The sequence below is a fragment of the Tyto alba genome, unplaced genomic scaffold (assembly GCF_018691265.1).
Source record: "Tyto alba isolate M040663 unplaced genomic scaffold, T.alba_DEE_v4.0 Super-Scaffold_18, whole genome shotgun sequence".
Taxonomy (NCBI): domain Eukaryota; kingdom Metazoa; phylum Chordata; class Aves; order Strigiformes; family Tytonidae; genus Tyto; species Tyto alba.
The window spans coordinates 23,501,960-23,527,835 of record NW_024881280.1 but is presented as its reverse complement, the minus strand read 5'-3'; the positions used below and the strand labels follow the sequence as shown (position 1 = coordinate 23,527,835).

Below are 25,876 nucleotides of genomic sequence, written 5' to 3'. Positions count from 1 at the left end.
ATGAGGGAGGCAGCGGGCTGCTGGAAGGCGGCCTCGGCAGCCTGTGCTGAACTCGGCGCGTCCCCGGGCCTGCTGCGGGAAGGGGTCCTGCTCCCCCCGCTCCCGGCACCTTCCGAAGCCGTTTTGGGGGGCCGGGGCGGCGGGCGGGGCCGCGGCGGGAGGCGGGAGCGCGGAGGTCGCGGCGGCGGCGGCGGGAAACGGTTCCGGGTCGTCGGCGGGAGCCAACATGGAGCCCGTCGGGCTGGCGGGGCCTCGCTGAGGGAGCGCCGGGCCGCAGCGGGGCCGCGCCGCCGCCATGTCGCTGGGCGAGTACGAGCGGCACTGCGACTCCATCAGCTCCGACTTCGGCAGCGAGTCCTCGGGCAGGGGCGGCCCCCGCGGCGGCGGCGGCCTGCCCGGCGAGCAGGAGGAGCTGCACTACATCCCCATCCGCACCCTGGGCCGCGGCGCCTTCGGCGAGGCCACGCTCTACCGCCGCACCGAGGTAGGCTGCCCCGGCGGCGAGGCGGGCCGGGCCGGGCCCGGGCCGGGCAGCGGGGTCCCTCTCCCTCCTCTTCCTCCTCCTCCTCCTCCTCCTCCTCACTCGAGGAGGGGGCCTCGGGGGCTGCCCCCGCGAAGGGCCGGGGGTCTCCCTCAGGGCGAGCAGGGTGGTTCCCGGAGGCTGGGTGCTTGGAGGCGCCGGAGAGCTGCAGCGGGGCTCGCCCCCAGGGATGACAGACTGACAGGCAGACAGGCGCCCGGGGTGACTGACTGACAGACAGACAGCCGCCAGGAGTGACTGACAGACAGACAGCCGCCCGGGGTGACTGACTGGGTGACAGCCCCCGGTGCCACTTTGGGAACAGCTCCAGCGCAAAGCAACTACTTCAGGGTTTGGGTTTCGGCACGTTTGCGTGCCACCAGTCTCTCAGTCCCCCTGAAGTTTTGTAGGGAGATGCAGAGACTCTTCTGACGCTAATAGATTCCTCGTTTTTCTATGTTTTATTCCAGTCACAGAGGACATGGGGGCATCTCATACAGGTAACTCTCTCGCGTGATCAGCATTTCAGCACACTCAGGGGAAACTGGCTGAAAAGCCAGTCCTCCTGTTGCTCCCAAGTCGTCTAATCCCATCCAGTTAGATCGCAGTTGTGCCTTTTAGCAGCTGTCAAAGAAAAGCGTTTGACTTGGTTCCCAAGGGAAGTTCTTTAGGTTTTTTTCTGGGGGGAAGTCTACCCTGAGGTGTCATGGCTCAGACAGTTGTAAGTGAACAGTGTTCACTTGACATCACTCATAGCATGTTTGACAACATGGGTGGGCCTAACAAGGCAAACTAAATTTGTTCTTCTTTCCTTGATATTTATTTTTTTTCAGGAATACCTGGGTACTTGTAACGGCTTATAGTCTTGTACAGTATCCTACAGTTACAGGATTGGAAATACCCTGTTCTCCCTTTATTGAACCAGAGTATGTTTAGTCTTTTTTGAAACAAAATAAACTCTGTGTCTTCCCCTGAAAAACTTGTAGTATGGGTTTTTTGGTGGTGTTTTTTCCAAAACAAGTGCTGACCAGCTAGAAAGATGGCTTCAGGCCGTTACTATTCCTAGTGACAAACAGAAAACCTCAAAACTTATTGTTGTGAAGAATCCTTATCTGAAATTTATCAGAGGCAGGAAAGTCTTACCTTTCCTGAAATTTTAATTTCCTGCTATAAAGGCACTTACTGTTCTTTTCATATTAGTGTGTTTTTAATTAAAGGATGTATTTGTGTTTCAGGATGACTCACTTGTAGTGTGGAAGGAGGTGGACCTGACCCGGCTGTCAGAAAAGGAACGTCGTGATGCTTTGAATGAAATCGTTATCCTTGCCCTGTTGCAGCACGAGAACATCATTGCATACTACAATCACTTCATGGATAACACCACGCTGCTGATTGAGCTGGAGTACTGTAATGGTGAGATCCCCATTCCCACTTAGGCGGCTGCTGCATTGCTGAGTCACCTTCCTGCAGCACCTGCAGGGAGTGTTCCTGGGGTGTCCTCTGGGGAGCAGGGGAATGGAGATGAATTCTGCTGCATAGCTTCTGAGAACCCTTCTGACTGATTTGGGTGCCAAAGAAAGAAGCCCAGTAGTTAGTGCAGGCAGTAGATGATTTCTCGAGTCTTATGAGTAGCTGGTGCAGTGGAAAAAGTGGGTTATTGGTAATGTACACTTCTAATGTGCCTTGTTGTGTTCTTTTAGCAGGACAGTTGGAAAAGACCGTGAAGATATTCATGCCTCTCTGTCAGAACAGAGTGGGGCTGTTTTTCAGTAGCATCACTTAAATAGACCTCTCTATTTGGCAATTATAAATCAGAGCTTAAAAATCTACTGGCACACTGCAGTCAGGACTTTTTGCTGTCTTGTGCTATCAGCTTCTATGTTTACTATTGAAAAAAAAAAATCTGGTCCTTCTGATGGTGGAGAAAACTTAAAATTCCATCCAAGAGTAGATCAGATAGTACTGTGTAGAGTTTGCAGGGGAAACAGTCCCAGATGGGATGGAGAGATAGAAGGATTTGATATGAGGGTCTGAGTTGCAGCTGCTCTTAGACAGCTGGAGGAAGAGGTCGTGTACATATAATACTGCTGGATCAGGATACCTACCTAGAACTGCAATATGGTTCCTATTTGGATGAGTGGGACTGCTCCCCTGGGTAGGTATCCTGTGTGGGTTTGGAGGTTATGTTAAGCCTTGGCTTGTTAGCAGAAACTTTTTTTTGGTGGAAAAGGCTATCATCATGTTATCATCTTAGACAGATTGCTTTCACTGGGACAGGTTGGGAAGGACAACAGAGTTGTGCAGAGTATTTTTGAGAGATGTCAAACACCCTGTTTGGTAGGTTGACCAAAGCTGGTTTGCTTCTCTGCTTTTTGTTCTTAGGCGGAGTGGAGTCCAGTGCAAGAGTAGGGGAGCGTTAGTTCTTTGATGCACCATTTATTTTACGAGTACTCTGTGTGAATTATTTAGCTGCCCCGAAAAGACTGCATGTTTGGGGCCATTATAAATTAATTGAAGGGCATAGAGAGAAGCTGCATAGTCTGTACATGCTAATGTCTCTAAACTGTTTTATTTTGGCACAATAACCAAGAGATGAGTACATAGCCTGTGTTGCCTGAATATATCTGAGTGATACAGAACTAGGGACATGAGAAAGAGAGAATCTCGTTTAGACTTATGGATATTGGTTTTGCCAATGTGTTAATAGTTACTTCTGTGGGGTTTTTTTCCAGTGTACAAGTCCAAGATTTGTGAGTAATTTTTAAAGTAAGGCTGGACTAGTCACTATCAGACACTCCTCAGAATCCAAAGTTTTTACTGTTTAATTGGCATGTCTCTTCTGGAGATGTAGGAAAGATTTTCAAATTTGAGTAAATATTTTCCCCATTTTACAGGAGAGGAAGCCAGGTTATAGATTTATTTGCCTATAGTTCTGTATGTATATCGTGATACCATAAGACTTGGATTTATCATGAGATAACATCGATGAATACATCTGAAATAGATTTGGGAAGAAATATCTTATTGTTGAAGAGAGCATAGAGCATGAGGTTAGATGTAATTAGATGAAACAAAGAAGGAAGTAATTTGTTTTTCTTTTAGTATGTGTGCATAGAGGTATTGGTTATCTGAGTCAAGAGCTAATTTGTCTCCTTGTGTAGGATTTTGGCAATGTAGTACCTGTCATGCTGCTCTTTGGTTTGGAAAAGCTGTGGAAAAAAATGGCAAAAGATCAGAGATGAGGAACAATTCACTGAAAGTCTACATGATCTGAATCTCTAGGAAAGAGGTTCAGAAGAAGAGGCAGAAGTGAATACTTTGGTTAAATTGTGAATGTGAAGAGTGATTTGTAGATAACTTACAAATGTAAATATAAGGCAGAAAAAATAATTGTTGAGAGGTTATAGCAAAGATGAATGAAGAAATTAAGTGAAGGGAATCTTAATAAGAATATTAGAAAGATCTTCCTAATGTGGAAGTCTGAAGTAAGTTCATCAAGGAATCAAAGGAGCCATTGCGACCTGCTTTGGACATCTACAACTTGACAGGCCCACGGAAATCATATAGCAGAAAGCTGTCTTGCACCATACCCATGGGAATGGGAAAGGGTCTGGTGTTCTGTTGCTATTAGGACATAATATATGATAATTGGGAAATGGAATAACAACAGGATGTGATCAGAGATCTGGGATTTACTGGTAGGATGCTAATCTGACAGGGAGTCTCACTGCCTGCAACCCTCAGCCTCATTTCTTTTAGCTCTCCTTGATTTTCCGTTTGCCGTCTTGAAATTGTGAGGTACCATGAAGAGTCTGCTGATTTCAGGCTTCTGTTGGTGGTGATGCTTTGTCAACACTTTTTGAATTGTGCATCGATGTATTTGGCAGGGCAGATGAAGGAGAGAGGCAAGTCGGACCTGGGCAGTAACTTGTACTTTCAGCAACTACTCTGAAATTATAATTACTTTCTTTCTCTTTTTTAATATAATATTTATATATAATGCTGAGCAGGACAGTCTCTCGTGATTCGTTGTACAGATTATGAATGTTTACGTATCCCAAAAAGCGCTTACAGATAAAAAAAGTAGGGACTGTTAGCCCACCTTACTGATTCACTTTTCAGAGAGTATTAAACGATGGTGTTAGGGAAGAATCATCTCTGCTTAAGCTTAGATATGCCAGTGAAGTTCTTAAATGGATGAACAACTTAATTTTGTGAGTGCCTGACCAGTTTAAGTGAAGAGTGCTGAGGGAGGGCTGTAGTGATTCATTAGATCTCTTAGGGCATGTGAGTATTCCCAGCAGTACCTGAGCAGAGTAACTGCTGCCATTAACTAAGATGAACCTCTCTGTCTTTCTCACTTACTTATAATTACAGGAGGGAACCTCTACGATAAGATTCTGCGGCAGAAAGACAAGTTATTTGAAGAAGAGGTAATTTGGACTGGTTTGAGGGAGCAGTGGGGCTGGCCTAATGTTCTGGGGATCTGTCTGGTTTCTGAGTATTCATACAACATTTTTTCCATGGCGCTGGTGGGGAATTTCTGTGTATATCTAGGGACTGACATCCTTCCTCCTGCTGAATATTGCAAGCATTTATGGACTATCAGAAACTTTTTATTTTCCTTTTTGGCTGTCTATAAGCAGTATAAACTTCCAAGGGAAAACATAATGAAAAAGAGCACTTAACTGACTTTGGTCACCTATCATCTTGGCTAACATTTAACTTTAAAACCTTGTGCTGTGTTTCTTTCTCGTGGATACTCAATTTCTTCCTTGTCTTGACCATTTTGTAGGTTCTTTTCTGAGTCATTACCTTGAATCTATCTCGCTATAGATTCTTTTTTTTCTTGTTCCTTTCTCTTTATTTTTTTTAAACTTATTTTCTGCTCTCTGCTTCTACCTCATGCTGAAGTGGTTAATAATTACACTTATTTGTCTTATATAATGACTTTTAAGGCCTTTTGGCTCACGATGAATATTAAATGGTTCCAGTTCATATTCCAGAGAGCCCAACCGTAGATCTTTCTCAGGTGGTCATTAGCTGTCATTCCTAAGTCTTTTCAATCACTGCATTCTCTGACGCTTGTCAGGACAGACACTATGAATGGCACTAGAACAATCTACTTTTTGGAATATCTTTTCAGAGATTTCCAAAACAGGAAACTCTACATTTTCATACTCCTGAAAGGGCATCTAAATGGTATGGTCAGGCCCTCTTGCTGTGCCTCTGTGTGACTGGGACATGGGGTTTTTTTGAGCCTCATGTAGCGCTTTTATTCCTACCTTTGCAGATGGTGGTTTGGTATCTCTTTCAAATTGCATCAGCTGTGAGCTGCATTCATCGAGCAGGGATTCTTCACAGGTAAGTGTGGCATGTGGTAAAGCTAAGGTAACCAGTGCGATTCATGGATGTGAGCGCAGAACTCCTTTGAGTAGCCTTTGCTTCTGTATTTAAAGCAAGCACTGAGCTTCTTCCCAAAGCATACCTGGACTACCTTCATGTTAAGTATCCCTTCTGTAAAGAATTTTTATTGGGCTAGAAGCTGTCTTGTGATAAATGTGCAAGAAATTTTGTATGTGAAAATGGAATTGCTGTCTTTGATGCTGCAGCTTAGTGAACAGAGAGTTAATCCACGTAGGAAGGAAGTAAATTGGCCCTTTATTGCCATAGCACATAAATGATGTTTGCTAAAGTGGGTAGGAAGAGCAGTTACCACAGGCCAAAGGTAATTCCTACCTGTTCCACAATTAGTGGCTTCAACGTGTACATCCTTCTGTAATTCCTGGAGGCTAACTGTGATGAAGACTTTGCATTGGTGCATTGCTGTAATACAGCCCATGCGAAGATTTGTCCTGCATTTGGCTGAATCTCATTTCTTCAGCCTGTTATTTAAGGAAGTAATATAGCTTGTTAACTAAAAGTGGTAATTTTGACATTGACTCTGAGATTTGAATGAGTAGCTAATTATCTTTTTCTGTTGCCCTTTTCTATTTGGGAGGGGTAAATTTCATGGCTTACATGTGCTTCAAGGAGGCTGTGATGTTCTGGGGAGTACCACACATGTAGACAGCTGTTTCTAGCATGGTTGGATTGTGTGCTGCATCACATCCTTCTCTAACTAATGAGCACAGCTGTGTGAGGATGTTTTCTGTGGGATAGCATCCTGGTTGCTGCCATTCTAAATCTTTGGTAGTTGGCAAGCCTTGCTAATGAAGGGTTAGTACCCTACACTCAGCAAAATGGCACCTAAGTTTTTGAACTAAAGCAGATGTCATGTCTGTCCTGCTTTGCAGTGATTTCCTGCTTGCCAGCTCTGTTGCCCATCTTCACAGCAGGGTTCACAGTCTAGGAACATGTGTGGCCCCAGATCCTTCCATCATAATGAATTGAACAGTTATTTAAATGTTTGCAGTGATTTCCTTCTGCTGCAGACATTGTCAGAGTGACCCAGGACTTTGCGATGCCCCAAGTGGATGAATGCAAAGTGCTGCTTTACTTGATGTTGTCCTGATCTACACTGGGAAGTTGTTGATGGTACGTTAGGAAAAGGGGGTGTTATGAAATGTTGGCCATGGGAAGCATATCATAATGTGGGGGCTTCCTCTCTGTATTTACTGCCTCTTGTACCGATCTGTGAAACGACATATAAATTACTCTGGGAGAAAGTATTTTCAGTGACTTTCAGAATTCAGCATTTTTTGTGGCCATCAGCCTTTTGATCTTCTGGGCATAGTACGTCATGTTATAAAGAGTTGTTCTTGAGGCATAAAGTAGAGGGGTGTTATGTTTAAGTTCTAGAGTGGCATCTGTTTCACACCCTCTGTGTCTATATTTGCATACATACATATTCATGCATATGTTTATGTTTTTAGTGAGCTCGGCACTCCTGGCTTCGGTCTATTTATAAAACCAGGAAAAATAAGACCTGCTCAATGACCTTCATATGAGAAGAGACTGAGAGGGGAAAAAGAGCTGTCTTTGATCTGTGGCCTTTGCATAGGTGTCTGGAGCCTGAACTTCTTAGACTGTGTTGTGTTTGTCTGGGGATGTGATAAAACATGGATAACTGCAGTTTGCTGCCCCTGTACTTGGGGTCAGATTGCCTTTGAAGAGCTCCGTGCGTGAGTGAGAGTGTGTTGGCAGAGTAGCAAGTACCTCATTTGGGGAGGGAGGTGTAGTAGTGTGTGGAAAACTCTGAAATCCAGAAATATGTTTGAGTGTCTGCATTTCTTTTTCTCCTTTCAGGGATATAAAGACATTAAATATCTTTCTAACTAAGGCAAACCTGATTAAATTGGGAGACTATGGGTTGGCAAAGAAGCTGAACTCTGAGTACTCTATGGCTGAGACTGTGAGTATCTGCTGCCTTTGTGTGCAAACTGAGGTGTGTTTTTCTTTCATCTCTGCATGCCTCGCAGACGACCAGGGATGTTGTATGTTCTTGCTGCTTGTTTTCTGTGGTTTTCCCTTGATTTCTCTCAATGTTATCTCACTAACATGGCATATTTGCTGGTATGTTGCAGCCTGCAGTTATCCTTGCTCCCAGGTTGCCTTTTGGATGTCTGTGTCTCTGCAAAGCAGCAGCAGACTAAAGATGAGTGCCACTATGGGCATGGAATTGTGCCAGAGCCAGTGTAGCTGTGCTAGAGAGCATTGCTCTTCTTTCTCTGATACCTAGGCATGGTACTTCCAAATGTGAATCTATGTAATATGAAGGCAGTGCTATCCAGAGGTACAGATACAGCAGTACAGTCACATCAATACAGTGCTCTTCCTCAGGGCTGGTTAAGCCCATCTTATCAAGATAAATTAATTTGGTCATGCTGCTGTGCTAACAGGGGCGTTTTGCCTCAGCTGGATCTGAGATAGCTTGCATGTGCTTGCCTGACATTGCACCGTGCTATAGATAGGTCTCCTAATTCTTTAGTACTCAGGCTCTGCACTGAATTACAAACAAGTGTATGGTTTATTGGTAATGCTTTTGGAGGGGTTCAAAGCTCTGTAGGAGAGATTAATTCTACCAGAAGGCTGTCAAGCTTAGCTTTCTTTGTTTCAGACCCTTCCAGAAAGCAGTTTTGCAACCACAATTATGATGCAGGGTAAACTGTATTGCAGGCACCTGAAAGGCTCAGCTTGGATTTCCCAGCTCCATTAATTCCTGTGGTGAGCACTAGGCTTGGAAAGGGAGACATTGTCTGGAGTTCCTTTCTGCTAAAGGCCTTTATTACAGTTTGGGATGCAAGCCAGCTCGCACTTCCCCTTACCAGGCTCTGTTATTAGATTTAATGCAAGCTGTTGGTGTTCTGTTAGGATGTGTAGTTTAATACTTGCCAACCTCCTTCCAGAACATGAGTGCTATTGTGCAGTTGCACAGTTAAGGGGAACTGAAGGCTACTGCATAAAGTCATTGCTAAGCTGGGCTGCAGCACAGCCACTTCTGTTTTGTCACATTTTTCACGGCCTTCTGGCTATCAGAGAAAGTGCAGTCTGTGCTGTGAATTTCTAGGTTTGTTTTTGCCTGTTGTGTGTGTTCATCTGTACCTGCAAGCTTTTTTTTTTTTTTTTTTTTTCCCATTCTCACTTCTGAAAAATTTTGAGCTACATATCTTTGACCGTATTTTATTCTGTATATGCAGGCTGTGTTCTGAGCTAGTTGCTCAGTTTGTGATCTAATAACCAGTGGCAGTCTGCAAGTTCATTTTTTATGAAATGAGCACAGAATGTGTTATTGTCAGTATTTGTAAGTTTAAGTGACAAGTTACAATTTTGTAACATGTTTACATCTTACTTACTAAACGCTGATATCTTAATTTATCGTTCTTTCTGTTATTTACCAAGGAAGATATAGAAAATATGTCTGTGCCTTTCTTACAGAAAGCTTACATAATCCTTTGCCTAAAAAAAGTTTAGGTTCAGTGTCCTAGTTCTTCATATGATTCTCCAACTAGGTGGGCTTCTAAACCTTCCTGTGGCTAGGACTCGCATAGCTCTGTAGCTGTTGTGCCCTGTAACGGGAAATGGAAAGGAAATGGCAGATTCTGAATGTGCCTATTAGGTATCTAGTATACTAGCAGAGCCTAATAAAAGGCAAGCTTTGTAGTGCCTGGAGCTTTGCTGAGAGAGTTTAAAAGAGGGCAACTATAAATATTTTCCCCTCTAAATTCTGTCTTTTTCATTTTATTTCGCTGTTTTGTTCCTTGCTAGGGAATGAGCTCCCTTCATCTAGAAGCTTCATTCTTACACCTTTTATCATGTTTGTTCTGTCTCGTTGTGATGTTGAGCTATGCCACTATTTCTGTTGTAGTTGGGAGGGTTTCTGTATTTAAATTCTGGGGTTTGGGATTTTGTGTGTGGTGGGGGGTGTTTGTTTTAAACAGGAAAGCCCACTTTGGAAATGAAGGTCATTCAGGTGGGACTCATGCCAGCTTTCTACTTACTGACCCAAAAGTAACTCCTCTGATTGGAGACAGAGTAGCCTTTGTCCTGGCAGTTCCTTGTGATCAGAGTCACTCTAAAGCCATGGGCTGGCGTCTGTGTTTGGAAGCTTTGCCTAGATCCCTTTTCTCTCAACCTCTTATGAGCATTTCCATATGCCTGGCCAGTACTTAAGCCCTTGATTACATCTAAATGTAGTATATTTAAGAGAGGGGCAAGTCCTTTCTGCATTGTCATGACTACTACTCTATTGAGAAGTATGTACCACATCAGGATCTGAGCAGAGAGGTGTCTGGGACGGGAAGAAACATGCTTATTGTTTCTGTTCCTCCAGCACGTTGGTGGGGTGTGTCATCTGTGTCACTTCAGAGATGTGTCTAGCTCTGGTGCTAATGGGCCAGTGTGAACATGATAGATGCAGAGCTCATGAATTGAAGGCTGCTGGATCATTTCTGATTTTTAAATGTTATTTTTTGTAGCTGGTGGGAACTCCGTATTACATGTCCCCAGAACTCTGCCAGGGTGTGAAATACAACTTCAAATCGGATATTTGGGCTGTGGGCTGTGTCATCTTTGAGCTGCTTACTCTGAAGAGGACTTTTGATGCTACTGTAAGTCTGCAAACCAGGATGGGACTGAGTGACCTTATTTTTTATCACCCTGAGATTCACATTTGGTTCATAGCTTTCTTAACTCATGTTTTCCTTTCATTGTTGTTTAAATCTGCTGATTAAGAAAACAGTGGCCTGGGAGTGCCAACTGTAGCCAGAGAAAATGTCTGCATGATTTCCCCTACCCTGCACTGCAGGTGCCTCTCCGGCATCTGCCAAACCCACCCTTGTCTTCTGTAGCCCTGGGTTTACCAGATACAGAATACAAGCTGTGCTAATTTGTATTGTCTGTCGTTGTGAATGAAATGTCCTTTTCTCTACAAGGAGGAAGTTTGTGATTGTGTAGTCTGTTTTTTTTCAGCCTTACTATCTGTGAATTTTCTGTGCAGCACATTCTGTAGCAAAAAATTCCAGCCTTCAGATTTCATAGGATTTAATCCTGTTACACTTTCTCAAAGTTTGGGTGCAAAAGAAATGTGGTCGTGCTGGCATGGAGAGTGTGAAAGGGAGCATTGCTGGCTGGCATGCATGATTTTTCTAGCTTGTGCCACAAGATGGGAAAAGCTGCTAGCTGCCATGGTGCAAGATTTTGTAACCCTTAAAGAGGGAATGTGAAAATACCATCCTTTCCTGACTTCCTCTCATCATGGCTACCAAATCCCCAGTAACTTTGCTGCTGTGCAGTGTTTCACGGGGAATATGCTGCAGAGGAGATTGCATGCAGAGAGAAGCCTATCCTCCCTCCACTGTTAGGGGACTTGGTGAAAAGCTGGATGTTGCCACCAAGTCCTAGCTACCAAAGGTACCACTTCTGCAGGAATTATTAGCTTTCTGGAGAACCTGGTAGGCAGGGAAGAAGCAGGATGTGTCCTGTTAAGAGAAGAAGAAAGAAAGTAATGGTGACCTGTAGCATCAGTCCCTGTTGGACACATTGGCCAGTTCAGTTCCCTTACAGCTGGTTTCTGGTTTCTGTCTAGAATCCCCTGAACCTTTGTGTGAAGATTGTACAGGGAAATCGCGCCATGGAAGTTGATTCCACCGTCTACTCCCGGGAGCTGATCCAGATGGTGAATTCCTGCCTTGATCAGGTTGGTGAAATACTTTTTAATTTTTAGACACCCCTTCCCAGCTGCCTAAGCCATGGAATTCAGGGGTGAAGGGGAATGGCATGCCTGTTTCAGCACAAGGGCTGCTGATGCAGGGTAATTTCTGTGAGGCCTGGGGCATCACTAAGGCTCATCTTCCTGCAGTCCTCTGAAAGCATTGTCTTAAGATGCCATTCAGTCCTGCAGGCTCTGTGCTAGGTTTACTCTGGCAACAATTGTTTAATGGGCTGGCAGAAGCAATTATTTTCTAACTCAGTGCCGTGGAGGTGGGAGCATCATCTTAGTGCACTCTCTTAAGGGTCTGTCTTTCTGACCTTGACTCTGGCTTTCTATAGGGAATTAATTAATTGAAAGCAAACACAATATTGATACCTCCAGATCATGAAAGTCCCTCCTGCACATCGCTGGCATTTATCCAAATTAATTCTTTTCCCTTCCAAATGGAGTCAGGGAAGGAGGTCCATGCAGACTTGAATGAGGTCTTCTGGCCCAAGATTTTGTTGTAGATAATGGGCACTTTCCAGGAAATGACTTGTTGCTCACTTCTTTCAGGATCCAGAGAAGAGACCCACTGCAGATGAATTGCTTGAGCATCCCCTTCTCAGCAAACGCAGGAGGTAATCAGATGGTCTTGCCTGAAACCTGGACAAATGTCAGGGAGAGCATGAGGGTTTGTGCAGAATAGTGATGTTTATGCTTTTGTATCAGAGTCCTTAAGTTAATTTGGCCTGACATGAGGCAGTTGTTGAAGTATACTTCATCCTCTCTAGAGGAGAATTGCATTCTCGCTGTCTTGTCTTCTGATTTGATGCTCTGTAGGTGCATGTGTATGGTGAGAAAAGTCTCTGTGTCCTTTGTCTTAAAAGCTGTTGTATTGAAAAACTTGAGGCCTCCCTTTTTGAGGCTCCTTTGAGGAATGGTGGTTCCCTCTCTTCAAATATATGCGAACGAAAGGTCACAGAGATCCTTGTATGGTCATTGGGAAAGGCCTTTCAAAATACACCTATCATGCAATATAGAGAGCCCTCAATTTCTCCCGTTGTCACCTCCCTCTTCTAGAGACAGTTACACTGAAAGTGGCCCATTTTAGCTTGGTTTGACCATCAGCCCTCACACTCTCTTTTTATGAAAGGTTGACCATAATTCTGGACTGTTTGGATCCCACATTGGTTGCTTTGGGGACAGCTGACTTAAATCTTTATACAAAGATTCTTTTACTTGGTGGTCAGCAAAGTTTTGAGTTTTGTCTTGCTGTATACACTGGTAAAAGCCCAAATCCTGATAATATTTAGTCATTTATGGTCATTCTTGTGCAGTATGGGTATTGGTTGGCCACATTCTGGTATATATGTAGTTTGTTGTCTTCAGCTCTCCTGGAAGATTGTGAGCTAATATGGTACATTACTTCTGTCCTACTTACTGTGTATTTATTGCTATGAGCTGGTAAACAGCTGCCACATTTCCTCCAAGAGGGAGCAGTGTTTTATTGGAAAGGAAAGCAGTTTGTGTGTGCTGCTTGTCAGTAAATTGCTTTGGATGATGTTACTGTTTCCTAAAATCCTTTTTCTCCTTTGGCAGGGAGATGGAAGAGAAAGTCACACTGCTTAATGGGCCAAATAAGCGACCAAGGTAATTATTTAGGCATGTGTTTGAAAGGAAGTCTGGAGACAACAGCTCCCCAGAGAGGAACTTTGCTGATAGTGTTAGTCTGTGACAACCTGAATGGAATAGTGTAGAAGATCCCTAAATGCTAGGAATTTGACATAGATGTTACATGATTATTGTCCCATGTTTTATTCTGTCTTATATCCTGTTTAGATGTGTGGCTGGAACCTTACCTCAGCAGGTCCCATACAGCTCTAATCTGTCCTGCTGAGGATGTAGTCTTTACAGCCTGCATTTCTGAGGATGTAATGTAGATTGCTCCTTTCACACAGGTTCCCTTGAGCAGGAGGAATATGCCTGTCTGAATGTTGAATATTAAATAAATATAATTCATAAAACTGGATATATGCAGATGTTCTCCGCAGTCCCCAGCAAGCCTGTAAGCAGGGTTGCTTTGTGAAGCAGATGGCTTCTTTGACATGTATAGCTCTTTTTCTGTTGACTTTTCACATAGAATTTGACCTTTTGTTCTTCATAAAGTTGGAAGTACTATTTGAGCACTTCGTGTGAAGTTGTTCCAGTTCGTGTGTTGCTCGCAAACAGTTTGCTTTGATTACAACTTCTATTTTGCAATCTTCTTGTGAATTGATTCTTACCTGCATCACAGAGTTATATTTTTGTCCTTGGATGGAAGCCTGTAATTTAGATAGAGGAGAGAGGGAAGTTAGAAGCTTTTGGATGCTTCTGTATTTTGAGAAAGATTTCATGACCATTTGTAAGGCTTTCATTTTTCAGAAATTGGAGCAGCTCCATGGCCATTCAGTAAAAGCCTGGTCTTTTAAAATTACATCAAATTGGATTTGTAGGCTTTTTAAAATGCTTCCTGGAGGCTACTTTCTCTGCTGCTCTGTAACAGGTTTGATCCTGAGTCTCTCCATAGTAGTTGAGGCCTCACAACCGCTCAATAAAAAGAGCAGTTTGTGAAAATAAAAACCATGAATGGTTGTGAAATGAAAACTGATGGACAACGGTAGAAAAATGAATGATGACAGTGAATGCAAACTCGTTATTAATAGCATGTGTATTTTGTGCAGGTCCAGTACCATGAATGAGGCTCCCATCGCCGTGGTGACTTCGCGCACTAGTGAGGTGTATGTCTGGGGGGGTGGGAAGTCCACCCCCCAGAAGCTGGATGCCATCAAAAGTGGCTGCAGTGCACGCCAGGTGTGTGCTGGTAACACTCACTTTGCTGTGGTGACAGTGGAGAAGGAGCTCTACACCTGGGTGGTAAGTGAAAGAAACTGCAGGGAGGGGGTGAGGGTGGGACAGGAGAGTCCAGATCCAGTGCTGACCGTTCATGAGCCTGTTAAAATCAAATGGGCCAGCAGCTTGGAAAAGGGGAAATCTGTTTGCAGTGGACACTGTGAGGACATCTGCTTTGGGGCTGCCCCAGGTCTCCCAAGGCAAGTGTGTTCTTGGGAGGTTTTCCATTGTGACAGGAAACGTATTGGAGACTTGCTGTGTGCTTGAGGATTTTAAGTGGTGGACTTGCAAGCCCAGACACTGCATCAAACATCTCTTCCTCCCCTTCCTGATGACTGGGAACGCACTTGGAGGCTTTGTGATGCTCTGATGGCTTTGTGTGTTTTTGAGGAACATTTTCTGAGATCAGAATAGGTGGGATGAGTGACCATAATACAGATGTCATCCATGAGGCAACTTGTGGATGAAACCAGACATGTCTTATACTAAACAACTCTGCTTTTCATGATAAGTGGAAATTCTGTAATAGTTTAAAGTGAATAAAAAAATGCTGGCATATAATGCATTTAAAACAATTGAATCTAGTTTTCTTAGGCTTAGATGGTCAGTGACGTGGAGGTATTCTGCATCTCCAGGCTTCCACCAGCTTTTGTATTGATGATACAGAATCTGTTAAAACAGATTAGAAATTACTGGTAGGCAGGTGAGTGAAGAAAGAGTTCCAAATGGAAGCAAGTTGAAGTCGTTTGCTGGATATTCTTGCAAGAATGGCTACTGAAAACTTTCAGCTGGCTAATAATTTAGTTTCAGCTTCAACACTACTCAGAGTTGTTTTGTTTTTTCCTGTAGAATTGTTAGGTCTGGCCACTTCAGTGACATTTGTTTCATGTTATGGATTTCTTTGCAGACATTAGGATTTAGAGTAGTAGGTCAAAAAGCTGAAGGGTGAATTTCAGTCCTGTAGCAGAAAGGCGGGTTCTGTAGCCTGGCAGATCAGAAAGGATCAGGGATTCCTCACCAGCTGGTGGCCTGAGACAGGATCGCTCCTCATTAGTGCATAACGGCCTGAAAGCCTGTGCTGCCATTTAGAATGTTGCCTGCTGTTATGCCACATAGCAGATAGCAGTTTCTTCCCTAAGGTAGCTAACGCACTTTCTCTTGCTCTTTGCTGTCTTCTGTTGTTCATTCAAGGTGCTGTAATTACTGGCACCGTCTCTGTAGTTGTGGATACACAACCTTACCAGATGTTTCTGTCTTGCAGAATATGCAGGGGGGCACCAAGTTGCATGGGCAGCTGGGACATGGAGACAGAGCCTCGTACCGGCAGCCAAAGCATGTCGAGAAGCTTCAGGGAAAAGCCATTCGCCAGGTGTCCTGCGGAGATGATTTCACAGTGTGCATTACAGGTGAGAGCTGGAAGGGGACCACTCTCCCTCACTTTGCTGTGCTGTGGAGATGTTTGCCTTCACAGTAGGATTAGCAGAGCAGCTTTGTGCACAGAAGAGGGAGTCCCGTGTATTACCCCTCAGTTTTGAGGATAGTAACTGTGTTAGTGGAGATAGATCAACGTTATTATACAGAGAAAGATACTGACTCCCAAGAAGGCTGGGTATTTTGCTAAGGATGTGCTCCTTTTTGGTGATGAAGCTGGGTGTTGAGCACAGCTCCTTGTGGCTGTGCAGGGTCACAGAGTTCCTGCTCTTACCAATGCATGTGTTGCCTCCATACAGGACCATATTAAACACAGGGGAGCCTGAAGTCAAGAATGTAAATGTGTTTGAAACTGGGTTTTGACTGTGTGGGGAAAGAGTCACCCAATGATAAAAGAAGATGTGTATCTGAGATTTGCTATTTCATTCAGAAAGACTGAGGCCTGGTAGCTGCCTCTGGTTCTGACCCTGGTCATACAAAGATGTGTTAACTGTGGTGGTGTCACTTACGGAAGAATTTGAATCTCGCTTTACCCATGAAAACCTAATTCTCAGCAAGGTAGCTTCCATATTATTTTACCAGTGCTGGAAAAGCAGAGGTTTGACAAAAATAGGCTCAGATGCTCAGTGTGCTGGAGGAGTGACTTAGGAAGCCACAGGATCAATTTATGGGTTTTTGTTAAAGAAAGTGGCGGGTTTGACCCAAGACTTTTTGACACTGGTGGCCTGAAATAGCTGCAGGTTGTGGTGTAGGTCGTCCATCTTAATGTGAACAGGAAAGGACTCCATATTCTCCTGATGACATTCTTCTGTACTATAGAGGAAGATGAAGAGTGGTTGCTCTGGCTGTGTCCTAAGAGGTTAATATGCAGCCTAATACAGGCCCTGTGTGCTGACCAAGCTTCCCTTGTGTCCTTCAGATGAGGGCCAGGTGTATGCCTTTGGCTCAGACTATTATGGATGCGTTGGCGTTGACAAGGCTTATGGCTCTGAAGTGCTTGAGCCCCTGCAGCTGGATTTCTTTCTTACCAACCCTGTGGAGCAGGTCTCGTGTGGAGATAACCACGTGGCAGTGCTGACCAGGAGCAGAGAAGTTTACACATGGGGCTGTGGGGAGTATGGTAGGTAGAGACACCCTGGAACCTAAAGGCACTGGGGCATGTGCGCTTCAGAAAGTGGCTTGCTGCAGGTGTGTTAATGCAGGGCCTGGGTGAGGGCTGTCTGATATGTCCTGGGGCAAAGAACATTGTTTCTCTGGGGCTTTCTTTCCTTGTAAAAGTGGGGAACTGGGGACTGAGCTCTTGGGACTTTACTCTGGGAAGCTCTAGGGTGCTGCTTGGCTTCCTTGTGGGTAGGGCAGTTGTTCTGTGAGTGGGATTGGATTACCTTGAGGACTTGCAGGCAATGGTGCATGTAGGGGAGCAGGTTTCTAGTTCTGTAGGGAGATTCCTTTGGGACTGAGGAGAGGCAATACCATTTGCTAGGGGCAGGCACCTTGTGAGGCCATTTCTAACTGCAGTGTTTTCACTAATGCAGGGCGCTTGGGCTTGGATTCAGAAGAAGATCACTACACCCCTCAGAAGGTAGGGCTGTGACTACTTCTCAAAATCTGCATGGGCATAAATCCAAATTAGTTGCTTTTTGGAAATATTAACTGCCTGAGGCTCAGGTGTTTTTCTGAGGTGGTATAGAGATTGTGAGGGTTTTAACTTCCTCACTTTTCATTTTGCTTCATTTGTCCATAGACATCATGGCAGAGAGATGTGCCGCTCTGTAACCAGCCAGCATCATAACTTAGAGCTTCATTGCTCTAATCTCCAGTCTGGAACTGGAAATGTCAAACTTAATGTTGTAGAATGAAATACCAAATTGCATACCACAGGTCTGTAGAGGAAACTCACGGCAATGCAAACAACGGGGAGTCTTTGAATTTGACATAATGAGTTAAAGATGAGTTGAAAGTAAAACCCTCTTGAAATACAGTGCTAGGGGTAATTTGCGGTAATCTAGGCCATTGGGGGTTAGAAACCAACAAGGATGTGCCTGGAAGCCAAATATCTGTGATCACACGGTATCGTGCACACACAGAGCACAGTCCCAGCCCTGCTCAGCTAACTGGGTATGGTGCTTGTAGACCCCAGCTGGCCGGGATGCCTGGGCACTACATTTCTGGTTCCTGTGTCTGTGCACAAGGTCTAGAATGCCTTGAATTTCTGCATTGTGACTGGAGCTTCAGTATGCTATAGACTTGATGGTATTCTTGCACTTTCATTCAAAATAACTGCATTGGGTATTGTCAGTGCCCAGACTAGCTGAACTACTGCTCTAACTCCATGTTTTCCATGTGCCAGCTTCTATGTAGTATGTGTTGGGATTTTGATTTTCTCAGGATGTATTTCCTCCACATAGGTGGATGTTCCGAAGACCTTAAACATTGTGTCTGTTCACTGTGGCTGTGATGGGACTTTCCTGCTCACCCAGACAGGCAAAGTCTTGGCATGTGGACTCAACGAGTTCAACAAGCTGGGCCTGAATCAGTGCACATCAGGGATAATCAACCATGACGTGAGTGTGTTTGGGTCCCTGGCCCCAGCTCCCAGCAGTCAGTAGTATATAGGGAAATGGAGGTCCCATGACAGTGACAAAGTATTTGTTAGCTTTGTGCCAATTTGTTAGTTCCAATCCAAGACAGTGGATACTGGGACTGGGGGAAGAGGCAATTTGTTCCTCAGTTTTCTGTCTGCCCTAAGGGCTTATGTCAGATCAGAGGTAGTGAAACATACAGCGAGCTTCTGCAGGGTGACTTAGCCAGTGACATGGATTCTGGCAGTTCTTTACCCAACCTGTGTTGGGACTGTCTAGATTAACGTGGTCTGCCAAGGTCTGACTGAGTAGGTCTTAGCTGATGAACGTGTGGTTTTTCACTCTGTGCTTACCTACATGTCTTTTCTCAGACGTACTGTGAGGTACCATATGCCACTTCCCTTACTTTGGCCAAGCAGCTGTCCTTCTACAAGATCCGTACCATTGCTCCAGGGAAGACACACACAGCTTCCATTGATGGTGAGCCCCATGTATTAGGAAATTAATACTAGTTGCTGGATTACTTTACATCAGCTTTGCCCTTTCATCCTGGCCCTTGACATTGAGGGTTGTGCTCTTGGTAGCAGGGCTCATGCTTGCTCCAGAAACCCAGGATTCTTGTTCCTCAGCAGTGTTGCCACCTGGCCAGCTGAAGCAGCAACATCAGCTTCTGGGTCAGCTTTTCTTTTCTTTTTTTTTTTTTTTTTTTTATTAAGGAAAAAAAAAAGTTTAGGGAAGACTCACGCTCTGGGATAGTGGAGGAATCGTTTATGACAGAGTTAGGCTTTGCCCAAGTGACACCAAGCAGAAGGCTGTGAGGAGACCAAGCCCCCAGCATCAGAAAAAGGGAGCAAAGGGAGAAGGAACTGGGGAGATGTTTCCAGGCTGAAGCCATTCCTCTTGGCTGGCACTGTCCCCTCCCAGCCTGGCTGGCTTCTCGGAGTCCTTCCTGGTCGTGGGCTGTTGCTGCTAGTGCTCTGCATGCATGTCTGCTTCCAGAGTTGGGCCCTCGCTGTCACTGTCTCCTTGTTCCTCCTCTCAGAGCGAGGCCGCCTGCTGACCTTCGGCTCCAACAAGTGCGGACAGCTTGGTGTTGGGGACTATAAGAAGCACCTGGGAATTAACCTGCTGGGAGGCCCCCTGGGGGGTAAGCAGGTGATCAGGGTTTCATGTGGAGATGAATTCACCATAGCTGCTACTGACGGTGAGTGGGTCTTTGCAAACTTGTGGTGGGTACCTTTGAACAAGATTTGCAGGGTGGTTAACTGGCTCCCACTGATCATTTCCTAGACCACCCCCACAGCACTGCACTGAAATAAAGAAATCCTCCTTGGCTGGGGCTGTCTGGCCCTGTTAGTTGTCCCAGTGCAGCTCCAAGCATTTGTTGTCCCTGGGGATGCAGAGTGTTGACTTGGTGGCTGCCTGTTAGATTCATTATCAGTTTGTTCTCCCACTGGCAGAACGGAGCTGGTGGATTCCATACTTTGGGACAGCAGTCACAGCAGAAAGGCTGTGATTGTTGTAGCAATTGTAGGCCGAGAGGGAGTGAGCAGATTGAGGCTTCTGAATCTCTCTTTCCTCAGACAACCATATCTTTGCCTGGGGTAACGGCGGGAATGGGCGTCTGGCAATGACATCCACTGAGAGAGCTCATGGCTCAGATATTTGTACCTCATGGCCTCGGCCAATATTTGGATCATTGCATCACGTTCCAGACCTGTCATGCCGTGGCTGGCACACCATCATCATTGTTGGTAAGTGTGAGTTTAGGATGGAATTTTGAGATTTGGTTATGATGCTGTGTTGCTTGCCAGGACCTAGACTATAAATCCTGCCTGGGAACAGGCCAGGTTGCTGTGGGGGAATGTGGCAAGCTGCTCTGAGCTCTAGGCCTGCAACATGTGCTTTTATGTGTGCCTTTGTAAGAGTTGTCTTGCTTTCCATGTGGCACACTAACTGAAAGCATGCTTCTCTCTGCAGAAAAGGTGTTGAACTCTAAAACAATCCGATCCAACAGCAGTGGCCTGTCCATTGGTACTGGTGAGTAACCTGCCCTGGGGATCTGTGGCTTAAGTCCATTCAGTGGATAGTTTGAGTGGGTGCAGTTTGGTCCTGCAGCATGGTTTCTGTGTGTTTGAAAGGCCTCCCAGAAGAGCTCCAAGGGAGGAAATCTAGTTGGTGCTGTGCATGGGAAGGGATGAGCCAAAGCTGGGAAAGAGAGAACTGAAGCAGAGGAGGAAGAACATGGGTGGAGTGAGGCCTTTGTATTTGAGGATCTTCAATTTAACAAGAAGAAGCTGAGAGGAATTCACTGAAGGGAGCTGATATGGGAGGGAAGCGGGGCTATAAAGCCGTTGCTGGAGAGTTGGAGTCATGTTTCTTGGACCTGTGGGAGGGCTGGGGCCAAGAAGCTGCAAAAGACTACTGCACACAAGCCCTTTTGGGGATGCCTGCAGCGATTGTTAGGAGTTAAGCTGTTGAGGGAGATGCTGCTAGCGTGTGCTTTCACTGTGGCCATAGAGCCCAAATTTCTGCATCTTCTCTGCTCCAGCTGGGATTTGGCAACAAAAATGGCAAAGGTGGGGAAAGTATAGTTTTTCACTCTTGTTTACTAGTGGCTCAGAGCTGCACAACTGGAGGAGGAGAGGAAGAGGATAATGAACAGGAAGCGGAGACCCCCAATCCCAGTGGAGGCTTTCGGGGAACCATGGAAGCAGATCGTGAGCTGGGGGGCTGGATCAGCACGACAGAAGCAAAGGGAGGCAACAGCGCTGACAGCAGCTCCTGCCCTGGCTGGCTGCGGAAGGTAATGTGGTGTCTCAGAAATGCTTTAAAATGATCTAGGCTGGGGAAAAGCGAGTGACCCCTTCCACCTTTAAGGGATGCTCTGAAAGGTTCTCAGAGCTGTGCTTCGCAGGGAGCCCTTTAGGCCTTGCTGCCTTTTTTACCACAAGAGGGTGTTGGTGCATCGGTTGAGGAGATGAAGTCAGCTGCAGGAAGGCAGGTGGGCCTGACAGTACTGCTTTTGTGTATGCAGGAGCTGGAGAATGCTGAATTCATCCCGATGCCTGACAGCCCCTTTCCTCTGAGCATGGCATCTTCAGAGCCCGAGAAGGAGACTCTCCCTTACCAGAAACTTCAGGGACTCAAAGTGGCCTCTGAGGAACCTGTTGGACTAAACAAGCCCAAACCAGAGCCCTGGGTAATGTTATCTAAGTGAATGCTTGGCCAAAAGCTCTTGGGAACTCTAAATGACAATGTTTGAATTATGGGGAGGGCTAAGAGGGTGTTGGATTGGCCTAATTCATCTGGATGTGAAAAAGAGGGCTGTTGATAATCAGAGATGATGCTGCAAACAGAACAATTCACAGCAGTCTAGAACAAAAAGCTGGGGCTTGGTCAGATTGAAAATAATGAGATCAGTTTCGGGAAAAAATCCAGTTAATGCAATCAGAAAAAAAAAAAAGCCTAGCAGAAGATAGAAATTTAGAAATCAGAAATTGTTGTGAGATAGGAAGAGCAACTGATATAGAAAATCACTGAGAAATTACAACCTGTGAAACTACCTTATTCCAGGAGTTTTCTGTCCCAAGAGGATGCACAGATCCCAGGCTTTAGGTAAAGGAGGGTGAACCGAATGGATTTTGATGATAGGAGGACATGAGCAGCTTTCCCAGAAAAAGGAGGAAGTTAGTAGCTTTGTACTGAAGATGTGATGAGTAGTAGCTTGCTGGCCTTGGCTGCTAGAAGTTTGGGAAGTTGGGAAATGAGCTGGGGTGACACTTTCTGTGCATGATTTCTTTTTGTGACATATACAACTCCTGGCCTTGCACTCAAACCTGTCCTGGCATCCCCCTGTGTCTCTGCAGCCTACTTGCCTGAGTCCAACCTTGCCATGTGGTGAAGGGAAGGCTGCATCTTCTGTTGCGGGCTGCATGTGTAGTGCTCTGCAGGTGGAGGTGACACACCTCCGAGGCCTGGTTTTACAGTGTCTGGATGATCAGAAGAAGCTGCAGCAGGAAACTGTTCGTCTGAGTGCCCAACTCCAGCAGTTCTGCAGGGGGACGGAGAGAATACAGCAGGTGAGGACCCATCACCTGGGTGCACATCCATGCTCAGGGCTCACTACTCTGATCTTGGCTCCTGTGTAGATTGTGCAGGCTGCACAGAATGAAGCAGCGCTTAAGAAATGTGTCTCTCAGAGCAGAATGGGGGGATGGAGCGTGGTGCCTGTCTCTTGAGCTGCTGGTGCGGGCTCTGGTAGTAGCAACAGGAGCGAAGCCAAGACGACTGTTTCCTGTGAGGACAGCCCAGTCCTTGAGGGACCTGGGATTCCCCTTTATTTCTTCTGATGAGAAGGGATGAGCTGTCAGATATTGTGGAGAGTCCCAAATGGCTGTGGAGAATAGAAACTGTGCTTTGTGTGGCTCCTAGCTTCTTCACAGCTAGTCCTAGAGCTGTTTGGATAACAGCTGTGTGTTTTGGCAGGTGGAGGTTCATTCCAAAGGAACACAGACAGCCAAAGAGGAGACGGAAGTGGATCCGAAACCTGACTTGGATTCAGATTCCTGGTGTCTCCTGGGAACGGACTCGTGCCGCTCCAGCCTCTAGTCTCCTGAGCCCACTGGGATCCATCTAACTTCACAGCACACTAACCGAATGCAGAGAGCGGCTTTCCTGGCTTCAGGTCACTCGCAGACAAGGAGCGAGGCCGGAGGCTCCAGAGCAGCACCCATGTACGTTTGATATGAACTAGGAGTGAGTTTGAGAGGGGAAGGGCCCCTGAGCTCTAGGCCGGCTCAGTGGTTGAAGCAGCAGCAGCTCCTCTTTGTACCTTATCTGTCAATTCTGCACGTGAGGCAGAACGGCCCCATTATGGCGATGGCTCCGGTAGCGGCTTGTGGCCCTTTCATTGTTTCACTGCTTCCTGGGAGCTGCCTTTGGGACCCCAGTATTCATCACTGCATCTCTAGACGAGAGGAGGAGACGTGTTTTGTACTGAAGCTGGCTGAACCCTAAGACTTGCCACCTTCACTTCAGAGGGGTGAAGGACTAGGATCCTCTCCCTACCCACATGGTAAGGCCCAGCCGGTGAGGCTGCTCCCCTCTGCTCAGGGGCAGAGGGAGCAGGGGGCGTCTCATTCTGGAGGCAGTGGAGATCTTCCTGTTAGGGAGATAATGGTAGACAGCGTGTCCCTGGCCTGGAGGCACAGCTTCTGGCTCTGTGGCTGTGTCCAGTGGCCTGTATAGACAGAGTTTAAAGGCTTTATTCTGGGTGCCTAGAGCTTTCCAACTTCCAGGCAATGCACCGAGATGAGTGAATCGAGTGTAGTTTCCAATAGCAGTAGTGGGGACTGTCTGAGGTGGGATCTCTCGCTCTCAGTTTCAGACCACCTGCTTCCCAGGCAGATGACGAGCGTCTGGGCCTCAGACTAAGTCACCCATTTCTTGCTCCAGCTGTTCGACTTGGTTTAGGTGCCAGAGCTTCTGGTTTCTTGGCATAAGCCCGTAGCTGCTCCCTGCTTGGCTTCTGTTCTGCTCAGCCCCTGGTGCCCACGCTCTGTGTGGGTGTGGGAAGAATCCATGTTTTTCCACTCAGTGTTTTGATGAAGCTGGAATGCAGTTTCCTACCCAGAATAGGTCATTAATGCCGTGGTCACAGGATGCAGCCTTCCCCAATGACCATGAATGATCAAGTCTCTGTCCGGAATTCACCTTCTTTCTAGAAGCAAGAGGCTTTCCCAAGAAAATTGGAGATGGGAAGAGGCATGGTCTGATGCTAAAGGTTTTCTCATTTCCTGTTAAAGAGTGAGGTTAATTTTATTCCCCTTATTAGCAAGCTGCCTTTGAACTAAGCTTTTGGGATTGGTAGGATCCCTGGGAGCAGCTAGCCTCCCCTGCCTTACATGAAGCCTCTAAGGAGTCCTGAGTCCCTCTCACCTTTGCTGTGAGTGTGGGGTTGTGATTTCATTAGGCTTAAACCATCCCCATCAGTGGCCTGTCACTATAATTGCCTTAGGTCTAGTGGAGTTGGATAACCTATTGCCTCTCCTAGACTTCTTTTGAGAGATTCTTTTGGGGGAGCCAGCATTCCCCATTTGTCTCTAGAGGTGGATACCAAACCATTCTGCTTGTAACTTATGCTCCTTAAATACTTCTTTGATGCCTATTGCTAGTATCCCGGGGCTGAATCAAGTGCCGTCTCTCCAGCGCAGTGTCCAGGGCAAGGATCGTACTAGTGTGCCTGTCCATCGTTGCTGCAGGAAGGCTGGGAGGACAGCCCTCCTGGGAGGTGGTGAGTGTCAAGCACCCTGGCCTGGCCACATCACTTGGTTGCCCTTGTGACTCGGCTCTCCTTTCCCCCATGTGCATTGGTGCCAGTTCTCAAGTTAGGGTCCCGGCTTGAGGGTTGTTGCGGTTGGAAACGATTGAGTTGGTCACGTTGCAGCAGTGCCTTTGAGGAGTGAAGAGTTGAGCCTGAGCCATGTCCAATAAGCAAGCACCGAGCTGATGGGAGTCGCTCTCCTGCAGTGCACTGCTATCCTCATTTCTCAATGCTCTGCAGTTGGGAAGCTAGGTGCACAGACTGGATTCCCCTCGGATCTAGTGGAGGATTAGGGTCCCTGACAGAGGACGCCCTGTGCTCCGCAATCTCATATGTGCCTTAGAGGATTCACGCTATCCAGGTTGTGCCTGTTACAGACCACAGATTTCACACCAGCCAGCTATGCAACCAAAAAAGCAGTTTAAAGCCAGCACCTTCGTCTTGGGCTGAAAATGGAAGGGCAAGTGGGCAGAAGTGCCTTTTGAGCAGTTTCAAACCTTTTTTACTTCTCCCCTTCTTGCAGTGCTAGCTCCATATGTGTTGGTCTCCTGCTAGTATTGCTACTGAGTTGTTATAGTGGAACACAACTTATGCCTGCTCCGACACTCTGGCTGAAAACTAGTTTGTCGTTGTCTTTTTTTGAAAGGTTAAAGGGTGTAGTGGTTTGGAGTTTCTGTTTAAATAAATGTTTAAACTCATTCTCCTGTGTTTGGAGTTGTCTTTTTTTTTTTTTTTTTTTTTTTTTTTTCCAACAGAGGAAAGGGAAATATGCATATAGTCATCTTGCTTCATGGCATTCTGTTGTTTGATTTTTTTTTTTTTTTTTTTTTTTTTTCTGCTTATAGAAAGAGACAAGGGGCTTGCAGGTTCTTTGGTATGGGAAAAATACAAATAAACAAACAACAAAATTCTTTTCTCTTGCTGCTGCATCTGCTCCTAGTGACGTCAGGGAGCTTTTGTGTGTGTGTTTATTTCAACAGTTTCAGTGCCAAGTG

General features: G+C 45.8%; 1 protein-coding gene across 2 annotated transcripts; it reads left to right on the top strand.

Annotated features, from left to right (window-relative positions):
- Positions 1-180: 180 nt before the first annotated feature.
- Positions 181-25,579, top strand: NEK9 (NIMA related kinase 9). Of its 2 annotated transcripts, XM_042791090.1 has the most exons (23): positions 181-484; positions 991-1,020; positions 1,756-1,933; positions 4,898-4,953; positions 5,814-5,884; positions 7,769-7,874; positions 10,438-10,569; positions 11,547-11,657; positions 12,228-12,292; positions 13,254-13,304; positions 14,375-14,567; positions 15,805-15,949; positions 16,894-17,094; positions 17,510-17,556; positions 18,383-18,538; positions 18,928-19,036; positions 19,599-19,760; positions 20,140-20,310; positions 20,537-20,596; positions 21,172-21,362; positions 21,594-21,758; positions 22,426-22,638; positions 23,045-25,579. In XM_042791090.1, exons 1-23 carry the CDS (start codon positions 296-298, stop codon positions 23,165-23,167), a joined length of 2,925 nt encoding a protein of 974 aa, XP_042647024.1. In that variant the 5' UTR covers positions 181-295; the 3' UTR covers positions 23,168-25,579. The 2 variants fall into 2 exon arrangements, with proteins under 2 accessions (XP_042647024.1, XP_042647025.1); XM_042791091.1 differs by lacking the exon at positions 991-1,020 and having other exon boundaries at positions 182-484.
- The last annotated feature ends 297 nt before the right edge of the window (positions 25,580-25,876 follow it).

Coding starts and splice junctions, on each gene's coding strand:
- NEK9 (XM_042791090.1), top strand. CDS start 296: ATGTCGCTGGGCGAGTACGAGCGGCACTGCGACTCCATCAGCTCCGAC. Junction 10,570..11,546: donor AGAGGACTTTTGATGCTACT/GTAAGTCTGCAA, acceptor GTTTCTGTCTAG/AATCCCCTGAACCTTTGTGT. Junction 21,363..21,593: donor GCCCTGGCTGGCTGCGGAAG/GTAATGTGGTGT, acceptor TTGTGTATGCAG/GAGCTGGAGAATGCTGAATT.